The 12129-nt window shown below is 38.6% G+C and overlaps 1 protein-coding gene across 1 annotated transcript; it reads left to right on the top strand.

Annotated features, from left to right (window-relative positions):
• Positions 1 to 1822: 1822 nt before the first annotated feature.
• LOC118230190 (prospero homeobox protein 1-like) lies at positions 1823 to 12061 on the top strand. Its single transcript, XM_035423002.1, has 5 exons — positions 1823 to 1901; positions 3402 to 4909; positions 6022 to 6129; positions 7073 to 7267; positions 11894 to 12061. Exons 2-5 carry the CDS (start codon positions 3416 to 3418, stop codon positions 12059 to 12061), a joined length of 1965 nt encoding a protein of 654 aa, XP_035278893.1. The 5' UTR covers positions 1823 to 1901; positions 3402 to 3415.
• Positions 12062 to 12129: the final 68 nt, after the last annotated feature.

Genomic DNA, 12129 nt, shown 5'->3' on the forward strand with positions numbered 1-12129 from the left:
ATTTCTTGGTGTAGAATATTTAATCAAATTTTTTCATTACGGGACAGAAGTTCATGTAGCTCGTCCTTCTTGGTTCAGGAATTATTTAAAAAATATGAATATGAATTATTCCACGAAAAAAAAAAAAACTGCCACATACCAATAATAATAACCACAATGACTACGAACACTTAGCCCTTCAGAGCATTAACTTCTATATCTTCTGACCTCATACAAACAGACATAATTCACAAACAACTTCACGCGTCCACACAATAAAGAACCAAACTTAAGGGATTTAATGTCTTTTTTTTACTCCTACTCTTCCTCTTCGTCTTCTTTTTTTTCTTCTTTATCACAAATGCTTCAGTACCGTAATCAACAATTCTGCCCACTGGACAATTACAGACGGGTTATAGTGGGAAAACAAACATAAGGTGTCTTAGTACACAAGCTGCAAGAACAGCTTCAATTCATCCTTGACATGGATTCTACGTCACTGGAACTCTACTGGAGGGATGGAACACCATTTTTCCAAAAGATATTCCCTCATTTGGTGTTTTGATAATGGATGTGGAGAGCGCTGTCTAACACGTTCGTTCAAAATCTCCCATTGGTGTTCAAATGGGTTGAGATCTGGCTACTGTGAAGGCCATTGCATATGATTCACCTCATTGTCATACTCGTAAAACCATTCAGTGACCCTTTTGGCCCTGTGGATGGACCGGAGCCATTGTCATTAAGGAAGAAATCACTCTTATGAGGAAAGAAATGTTTCATCATAGGATAAAGGTGATCACTCAGATCAACTTTCTATTGATTTGCAGTGACCCTTCCCTCTAAGGGGACAAGTGGATCCAAACCATGCCAGGAAAATGCCCCCCACAGCATAACAGAGCCACCGGTCCCCCTCACTGTTAGGGGTCAAGCATTCAGGCATGTACCGTTCTCTTGGTGTACACCACACATGCACTCGCCCACTTGTCGAGATTATGGAGAAGGATGACTCATCTGACCACATCACTTTTTTCCACATCTCCATAGACCAGTGCCTATGGTTTTTACACCACTGAAATCTCAAATTTGCATTTGTCTTTGTAATGAGGGGTTTATGCCCTACAACCCTACTATAATATCCATCTCTGTGTAGTTGTCGACAGTCTGTTCTTGCTGACGCAGTCTGATCACATCCTGCTTTGACATCCTTAATCACTTGAGGAAGAGCTGCTCTTCTGTTTTTCTTTACATAATCTTACATGTACAAATAATTTGAAAACTGGACATTCTGCTTGAATATTCAGACTTATGGCAACATATAGTATTTTCTAACAATGTTAGTGTGCGGACGAATGTCCAGTTTTCAAATTATTTGTACATGTAAGATTATGTAAGGAAAAACAGAAGAGCAACATATTGTATTTTCTAACAATGTTAGTGTGCGGAGCGGATAAATTACTTTTCTTCAGGGGGTAATAATGGTGGAAAACAATATTTATGACATTATTTTCTTTGTCATCACCAATCATGAAATTCACCCACCTAAGCTATTGCTCTAAGTCACCCAAACCCAAACTAACAGTTATAGCCTATCTACAGTTTAACTTAGCCTGTGTACTGTAGCCTATATGTATACATTTATCTCTCTAGAATTAATTATCTTGTGGTCCAGAATTTTGTTGTGCATTATTATTATTATCAGTTACTCAAACACAGTAAAAAAATAAAATAAAAAAAAACTACATTATATTCTTGTGCAATTGTCTGCATTCAGTGCTTTTTTTGTTGAGATCAAAGACGTACGGCGCCAAGCATTCAGGTGACCCCTCCTACCGTACATGTACCGTTTCGACAGTTTTCACTCAATCGCGCTATATCACACACCCTTGCTCTTCCAGCATCATTTCCTTCCCAGCAAGACTCAGGTAAGGTGCAACCTGAACTTTCGGTTTTATTTGTCCATACATTTCTAAATAATGTTCATAAATGTGCATTTTCGTATGATTTTTGTATAGCCGAAAACAGTCTTGACTAAATCAAAGTACTAGGTTTTTTGTTGTTGTTTACTGGCGACCCGCATACAAATCGTGGAAGTGCCTACATTTACACTTCGAGTTTATTATTATTTTTTGTTTCATAAATGCTTAATCCTCAACAATTTAATATAAAATCTTCATCGCCTACAATCTACATTTTGTGAATGTGTGGAGTAGAAGACGATACTCGTTAAAACGTTTTCAGGAAACATTTTTATTGTGAAAGACGCGGGTAAAAGGTTGATTAAAACGCAGAGTAGGCTACTTGATATGTTAAGTCCATCTCTTCATGTTCACATCGATTATGGTCCACGTGTTGTAGTAAGTGTGAAAGTTTTGTTGACAATTATCCGACCTCTATGTCAGTTGTAAGTTGTGATATTTATCAACGGTGGACAGTAGCCTATATATAATATTATGACCAGATTTTGCATTCTACCTGTCTGCTTGGATCGATGTAGCTTATAGAAGACAGGTGATAAATAATGATAAGGTAAAATAAAATGGGATTTTATGTATCACTGAATGAGAACACGAAAAGGATAACCTCAGCAGCGTTCAATCTCGACAATGAAATTAGTCAAGGTTTTATTTAGCCTAACCGAAAATGCATACCACATTTTCTGTTAAAATAGTGATCACCTTGTGAATTTCATATAGCTCTGCTGACAGATATTACAGTGTAAATGGCCAACAGTTTGTATAGAGAGCAAAATAATTATTTCTTGTCCAAAGGTGTACTTTCTTAATGCAGTTTTATTTACTGTTCATGTGATCCTTAATATTTTCATTTTTTTGCTCACCTTTTGACTGCATCACCATTAAGTATTATAATTTATCTTGTATGAGTATTTTGATATTCATTTTGTACTTGGGAGGCTGTTAATCAGTTCATAATGAATGCCTTTTGTGTGCACATTTAAGCATATGCATTTAAAGATTATGAATCTTTGTCTTATGAATTTAGTCATACTTGTGTAGTAAATAGCCAGTCCTTTTACAACATGTGCAATTAATCTCTGAAAAAACAGATCTACTATTTGTTTGAAGGTCAATTTATAATCACATATTAAAACTATGCTAGAATTAATAATTTAAAAAAATTATTAGTTAATGGTTAAATTAATATTTCATGTTGTGCAAGGATTTGAGTTTAAAACGTATGTCACACCAATGCTTGGCATGATAACATAATGCCACGATTCAACAACAAAAAAAAAATCAGACATTCTGTTTTATTTGTGTCTAGGTATTCCAATAGATTAAGTTTGAGTATAATTTCCAGACATTCAAAACACTAGCTGTCATTCCAATCAAATTTATAATTCTATAGTAGTGTCCAGAAAATCACAGACAGATTGCATTAACATAAAGCATTATGAACTTCAGCTTTCTCTCACAGCATGCACACCTCCAATGAGTCCAACCAGGAAGAAGACAAGGCTAAACTCCAGCAAATGGGCTTACAGCGAAACTTGTGTGGCAACTTCCTGACATTCAACTGTAATGGGTCGACTATCTCCCATCTACTGAAAAAAACCATCAAGATCAGAAAGGCTGTGATGGATGGCTTGTCTTATCCACCATCTGCTATTGTGTCTAGTGTCACCATGGCTGACCCCAGTAAGGAAGACCACACCGGTGACCCTACCAAAGCAAGTATGACAGAACCACCGTCACTGATGAACCACCCACCCGCTATGGCAAGTCCTGATGTTGACAGATTGCTGAAACAATTCCACCATGCCAAGCGTGCAAGGGTAGAAAACATCATCCAGGGCATGTCGAGTTTACCCAAAGCAAGGCTTCCCAGGGAAGGAGGGAGGAGTGATGGAGGTACAAGGGATGGTGGGAAAATTTTCCAGGCCTGGAAGAGAAAAGGGAGCCTCCCTAAAAAGCATAGCCACAGGTTGGGAGGAACCTGTTGTGGCAAGAGAGAAGAGTTCAGAAAGCTAAGGGAGCAGCTGTGGGCCACACAGAGGTTCCTTGAGGAGCTTCAGCAGCAGCAGGGCTTCCTTCAGGGTTGTCAGGCGAGCAGCTCCCAGGCAAGGGATCGGGAGAAGGGCGAGACAGGCTCACCGGAGTGGGACAACAGCAAGAGGGACACACAACCTCCAGAGGGGTCCAACGGCAAGCCTTGCATGCACCAGGACAAAGAGCATGAGGGGGGCTTTAGCAAGGATAAAATTGATGGAGGGCAGATTCCCCAGGAGGACGACAGCCACTTAATGCTCAACAAAGGACATAAGAACTTGCTGGAGACTTTGAAGCAGGAGCTATCCCAAGCCGTGAGTAAGAGCGTTGACCTGGTGTTTGAAAACCTCTCCCCTACTTTATTTTACCAGTCTCATCAAGCAAATGTGAGGCCTGTTCTATTCGCCAGTTATATAAAACCCAGGAAAAATGTATTGATCCCCAGACCTCCAAAACTATCCCTGGGCAAGGAAGAAAGATTGCCTGTGGAACTTCAAAAGAAGTCTAAGGTTCCATTGACAGAAGACCAAACAGAGGCTGAATCATTTGTCATTAGCAATTCACCTTTGATTCCCCGCCCCTCAGTGAACCAGAAGGCAAAAAGGCCTTACCACTCTCTCCAGGCACCAGCACAGTTAAACCAGCAAAACTCTCTGCAAGAAGAACAGATTCTGGAACCCTTCATGTATGCTCCATGTGATAACCTGGCAAGCCTCCCTTGCAAGTCTCAAGCTGTCTCCCAGGATTCAATAACCCGGAACCACTTTAAGGTGAAGCCGAAAGTGAACTCCACTTATATGGATCACCAGGCACATCCTGTAGCTGTGGGTCCGGAAGGAGTGGGCACTCTTTGCCACTCTCACACATTTATGTCCAGGGACCTTCAGGCTGTAATGGAAAGGAACTTCTTTATGGCTGTCAACATATCCTTTCATAACAGTTCTCCCCAAATAAAGGGTTTTTATTTTTCAAAGTGTTTTAGTAATGCACAATTTGGTATTAGCCAGGAGCCATACTACCCTGTACTGTTCTCATGCCAAGCTGCTGTAGCTAAGCAGATGTGGGGCTTGGTTTACTCTTATCATTAAAGATCCCATGATACTTTTCAAGAGAAGTGTTAATTCCATGGTTTTGATTAAATTCCCTCAAAAACTGGGTCTTGATGTCTGTCTGTGATGTCTGGCAACATAGTGCCAGTTAATATACCTGGTTAAATAGGTAAAATAGTATAGGTATGTCTTTGAATACCAGCTCAGTCTTATATATATACATATATATGAATGTTTTTTTTTTTTGCTTTAAAACGACAATACTACAAAAAAATTGTAATAGAGGTGGAAATGTAATTATGTAAACTTACAACAAAGCTGATAACTTGGTATCATTGAATACAAGTGCACTCTTTAAAGTGACAGCCCTTTTTAAATGAGTAACATCGGCCCAATAGGTCCATTAAAAGAAACATGAAACTGAGGTTGTATATAGAAATGCAGATGACACTTGGAAACATTTTGTATATAAGTGCAACTATGTTTTGTAGGCTTTATGAGAAGTTCAGAAGTGTATGAATGCCTCAAGGGAAAAAAAGCAAAGCAACTAAACCTCCTCTCCTCACTCCTCAGATAGTGATGTTATGGAAGTACATAAAAAAGGAAAATATCCTGATGCAGGGCTGCTAGGCAAGAGGTCTGGCTGTTTTGGTCTGCGATTTCAGTACTACGCTTAAATTTTATGATGTTGCCCTAATTATGTACCTTGGACACTCAGTACTCTTGTATTTTAGCAAATCTCAGGAATCGCAAACTTGTGAAGTGCTGACAGCTTTTTCCATTACCGCATGTTTTCAAGTGTATTTTGTCTTGTTTTTTGGCTTATTGGTCCTTGGGTAGAGAGAATTACTGTTACCCATTTCAAGTATCCCACTAGATAGAAATATCTAGAAATCTCCAAATATAGTAAATGCCCTTACGAAACATAAAATCAAAGTGCTTGTGCTATTGTATACAATGTAAAGCAGGATTCTTAACAATGACACATTCAGGAAGGTTTAACTCCCAACCATCTTAAGAAGGCAAAGCTGATATTCTTCTACTGCCGATATCCCAACTCCAATGTGCTGAAAACTTTCTTTCCAGATATCCAGGTAAGTGATGGTGAATGGATTAGTGATCTTCTCCAAAGTCCAGGAAAAGTCACTTCAGTGTCAACCACAAAAGCAGAACTGTCACAGAGTACAGAAGCACTTTTTCACATTGCCTTTAAGTCATTATCAAAGTATAATTTAATATCTGCGTGCTGAGAGTTCTGACTGCCCCAGACACTGAGAATCACTTAAGCTTTATGGAAATTTAGAGGAGCACCAAGCCTTTATGTGAAAGGCGTCAAAAACTGCTGTAAGCAATGAGGACCCTGGAGTTACACATTTATGGAATAAACTGCAAATATACTTTTTTTTTTTATACTATTGCAAGCTGTTTTCATCAGCTCGGCAATAGACGTAAAAATAACAGCGGTTGAATGACAACACAATTTCAAATAATTATTCCATAAATAACCCAATTAGAAGGCACTGATTCATGTTGTGCATACACTAGGTGGTAGTGTATGGTCACAGGTTCAACACAGGTAGGACACTGCCATTGTACCCTTGAGCAAGGTACTTAACCTGCATTGCTTCAGTATATATCCTGCTGTATGAATGGATAGATGCAATGTAGATGCTATGTAAAAAGTTGTGTAAGTCACTCTGGTTAGGTGTGTCTCCTAAATGCCTGTAAAGTAATGAGCAAGGCATACCATTAATCATTAATCTGTTTGTAGACACTAGTTGTAAGGAAGGACAATAAAATAATTTACCGGAATATTGCTCAAAATAAATATGTATATATATATATATGTTTTCTTTGTTGAAGCATGTGTTCTGAAATTTAAAAAAAAAACTGTCATACACATTTTTTAAAAATATTTTATTTCTTTTTAGAGTAAAAGAACAGTACAAATGCATCATTCATGAATTGGTAAATAATGTGGACTTTAATTTATGATCGACAAGTCTACTGACCTCAATGTCTTCCTTACCTCACCAGTTCAATCGCTGCATTACTTCCCAGCTCATCAAGTGGTTCAGCAACTTCCGCGAGTTTTACTACATCCACATAGAAAAATTTTGCCGCCAGTTCATCGCGGATGGAGTCAGCAGCGCTTCAGATCTGTCTGTGACCAGGGATTCTGAACTGTTCCGAGCCCTCAACATGCATTTCAACAAAGGCAATGACTTCCAGGTAGGTGAATGCTCTTCTTGGATCTCATGCTCCACCAGTTAACATTTACAACAATATCGGAATCAATATGTAATGCAAGCCCGACTGAATGTACAACTGAGGGGGAAACATTTAATCAAGTATGCATGCACGCAGGACAGCATCTGTTAAGCATTCTGCTTGGAATAATCAATGATGCTAGGCTACCGCAAGACACTTTAACAAACACTGATAAAATACCGATGTCCAATTATACTGCTTAAAATGTAATTATGAATCATTACTCACCTTCAGAGTATTCATTTCTGTGCCCTGGTACCAGACAAAGGTGACTGTTGAACTTGAAAATGATAGGTCGATTCAGAGAGAGATAGAGCCCTGCGGTGTATTCACAGCTGGGATAGGTGAAACAACCCTGAAGTAGCCAAAAAGTATTTTAGTCAGTCCAATGTTATGTGTGAGTTAAACACTTGTTCCCTTAGCAACATGTTGCATGTGAGAAATTGCTGGGGTGCGGAAAACAGATTTTTTACTAATGGGGGGATTTACAGCTATGAGCACATTTTGTTTCATATTGACAGAAGTATTTAAAACATAAATACACAGGCAACAAGCCAGCTTAAACGAATTGGTCGGCTTTATTTTTTTGGATAAAGATAAAATAAATGAATATGCTAATTTCATCTGGCTAAGAAAATTGCAATCCTGTGATTTTATATTTTATCCTGTGATAAAAATTTCCTGTGGCTTGGGAGATGACAGACTGAACCAAAGTTCACAGTTCATATTCCATATAAACAGCTCACTAAACACATTTAGAAGGCAGAGGATCAAAGATGCAAGCCAACAATATTGTTCTAAGTTTTTGAAAAAACACTGTAACTCTCAATTCTGATAGGAAAAACAGGACTGTGGACAGTTTGCTAAAACATTTCATGATATTCCTGCCATATTAGAATTTTTGGAAAGTTTTTATTTAAAAAAAAAAAAAAAAGAAAAAAGCATGGGCATACTTGTAGAACTTGATAAAGCTTTTACACAAACTCTTTTGGCAACAGTGAAACAATGTGCAAACCACACAGAAGAGAGGAGCGTGAAAGATAATCACCATTTGCTCAGTTTTCAACTTCTTCAGGGCAATGGCATCATTCCGTAACATTTTACAGTAACTATTCTGCCATTTTTAATTTAATGAAATGACATCACCTTCTAAACCACTGCAGAAGTTTATATGAAATTGCGAAGGAAAGAATGCTGCGCTAATGCGTTTGCCTGCCATGGGCCAACTGATTTGTGCCCAACTGGCAAACAGCCGTACTTCTTTAAAAGTTTTGGCTACACACACAGGCACTTAATGAATGGGGGCAAAGGGTTGGCTGACCCCTCAATGTTTACCCTGAGGGAAACATTGCCCCTGAATACAGTGAAGTTGACATGCGGATAATAAATGCGGATGATGGGAGTACAGTTACAGTCTATGTTTAGACCTTTTTCCATTACACACACACACACACACATCTCATTGCACCAGCCTCAACTACTGATTGCAGACAATCATGTGCCCTACTCTGAAGCATGCAATGCCAAGTGCTGCAAGTTATGACACTGCAGTTTTTAAGTTAGGTGTACTGCAGAACAAGTCCGATATTTAATGTGAGACTTTCAGATGCTTGAAAGAGGACTGACTGGATGGCATAGGGCCCATCCATTCACAGAACAGGCCACCAAACACAGCCCCTGTCAACATGAATGTTAAATGGTAAAAAATGGACGGCATTTATATAGCGCTTTTATCCAAAGCGCTTTAAAATTGATGCCTCTCATTCACCAGAGCAGTTAGGGGTTAGGTGTCTTGCTCAGGGACACTGACACGCCCAGGGCGGGGATCGAACCAACAACCCTCCGACTGCCAGACAACCGCTCTTACCTCCTGAGCTATGTCGCCCCATGATCTTGTTAATACATGGTTAGCTTAAAGGGGCAGTTCACCCAGAAATGAAATAACACAATTTCCACTTACCAAGTGCCATCTGTCCACCCAAATAGTTTCACGGACATTTCTAGTTTTCTAGATATCCACTAGCTCACCCTTACACCCATACAATGGACCGCAACGGTGCTGAAGTTTGTGGCGTTCAAAGCGCCAAGAATTTACATTCAAAAAAAGGTCAACAGCAAAGTCTTTTTCAAAATATGACGCAGATACTTATGAAGATTCACAGACCTTGTGCAAGGTTTAATCGAGAACTACTTGCTCCCAAAGTATGCCAACTGTATATATCCATTTATGTATCAACAAGGTGGATACTGAACCCCAGAATACTGGTGTACTTTGGTTGAGTTTGCACGCATATACATTTGGCATATTTTGGTATAAAGTTGTTTTCGATAAAACCATGCACAAGGTCTGTGAATTTCTGGGAGAGACTGCATTATATTTGGAAAGAGACCTTGTTGAGATTTTCAAATGTAAATTTTTGGTGCTATCAGTGCCAGAAACATTGGTGCCGTTGATATTCCTTGTATGAGGGCAGCAGCAGATATCTAGAAAACTTGTCAAATCTCAGCAAAACTAAATAAATGGACAGATATCACTCCAGGTAAGCGGAAATAAAGCTTTATTTTATTTTTGGGTAAACTGCCCCTTTCATTTCACCATGTGGAGACACTTGCAAAGTAATGAGATACTCCATTACATCTTAGGTGGCTAACAAGTGAACTCTTGCAAAAGTGTAAGGAACACACATATCCTTTTCATATCCTTTTGTTTTAACTTGCGCAATTATTTTTTTTCTTCTTGTAAAACTGATTTTGCTTTTGACCACACCCCCCCCCCCCCCCCCCCAAAAAAAAATAAAGAATTAAAATTCAGGATCATTTTTTTTTTTTTTTTTTAAACGTGAATGAAAAACTTGTAACCTATTTTAATAATGAGAAGGTTCATATTTGAAGTACAGCATATATTTGTTACCAAGGAAACTACTGTGATACTTTGTGGAGGCAGCTGCTTTCCATAGTTTGAGAGTTGGACATCATGTCACAAATATAGAAATAAGTTACATTTTTCTGTTAAAGGAGCAATAGGTTATTTGAAACCCCATTGTCCACAAGGGAACTTAAATCCCAACCCAAAGCAAGACACCACCTCAGCTAGTTGCTCTCAATCGAAACTCCGCCCCCTCGAGTGGTTGCCAGATTCTCTCACAACCTGTGTTGGTGGTGGTACAGCACTAAACATCGTGTGACGGGAAGTTGGCTATTGTAGTATCAAAAATGTCAGATGAGTCTTACATTGGACAATTACTAATATATTTATATAGCAACTTGGCAATATGTTACAATACATAGCAATACATTAGCTACACAAATAACTAGTGACGCGATTGTCTTATGTGGGCTAGCTGTGTGCAGTATTGTTCGGTATGCACTTTGATTAACGTTAGCTATGATAGAATGACAGCTTGTCAGCTAACGTTAGTATTCATCTTAGCATTGTTTATGCAGCTAGGAGAATCGTTTTTGTTTCCAGCTGGTTGGGCTTAGTTGGCTCTGGTGAAGCCGTGAGCTTACCAATGAAATCAGCCATTTCTTCACTGTAACAAACCGGCTCGACATTTTATTTGTGAGAAAAAGCTGTATTTTTACTCTGGATGTTTCATTTATTCTTTGTCCACAATAAAAAAAGTTACATATAGTACCTTTAAGTCTTTCAATAATTAGTGAGCCTGTTAAGCTGGCTATTAGTTTTGACTTGTGCAGTTAGCTAGCTAGTTGGCAAAGACAGCCGTACAGGCTGAAGCCGATAGTTGCCTGGGAAGCTAGCAAGCTGACAAGCCAAACCCAAATACATTCAGCCCTAATTAAAAAATAATAATAATTTGCAGTTATTCCGTAAAAAAACAAACAAAAAAAAGCTTTTAACTGCAAATTGATAGTCACATCATAAATTACCATTAAATATCTACCTACGATTTGGTTTTGAATAGTATACCGTCATGGTATGTCCAATTCAAAACCAACAAGCAGCCTAGCCAATTTGGTCAGCATTTTTTAACCAAACTTTCCATTAATGTTTGTTTTGTTAACTGCCTACTATCTAGTCAAGAAGTCAAAACAGACAGCCACCAGTGACACAGATCACCACGGTTACCACATACCATAGCTTGCTAATTATCAGTAGCCTTAGCATGACATTCTATGTATTTGATGCTTGTAGCAATATTTAGTCCAAAATTGCTGCATAGGCATTGCAACAAAAACAGAACCACCAAGTTTAAACATCTAAAAAAAGATATTAAAATTTTTTTTTAAAAACAAAAAAAAAACAATATGGGTCACACTGTTAGAGGGATGTCAACACAGCTATCAACAGAGTAGTCTGTTGAGTGCAAAATCAACAGAGTACATTTTATCCCTACTTCTCAATGCCACTCTTAACACTGAACATTTCACTGTTGAAAAAAAGGTACCATTGAAAAGGTACAGCAAGATATTTTACTGTACAACTGACTGCAAAGTAAAACACCTCATCGGGTACATTTGAAGTGTGTTACACATTACTTACCAAGCACAGAAACTGCAATGTTACCATATACTGGCGTAACTGACATTCATATACAATGTGTGTCTTTAATCATTCACCTGCAGGTCCCTAGCAGATTTCTGGAGGTTGCTGAAATTACACTCAGAGAATTTTTCAATGCCATTTCACTGGCCAAAGACCTGGACCCATCTTGGAAGAAAGCGATCTACAAGGTCATCTGTAAACTGGACAGCGATGTCCCTGAAGTGTTTAAATCCACCATTTGCTGGTAGAGTAGAGCTGGCAGCTGCCAATAAACACTGTCCAAAAGGAAAAACAAAACCACAAGTACATGGTCCTT

The sequence above is a fragment of the Anguilla anguilla genome, chromosome 6, assembly GCF_013347855.1.
Source record: "Anguilla anguilla isolate fAngAng1 chromosome 6, fAngAng1.pri, whole genome shotgun sequence".
Lineage (NCBI taxonomy): Eukaryota > Metazoa > Chordata > Actinopteri > Anguilliformes > Anguillidae > Anguilla > Anguilla anguilla.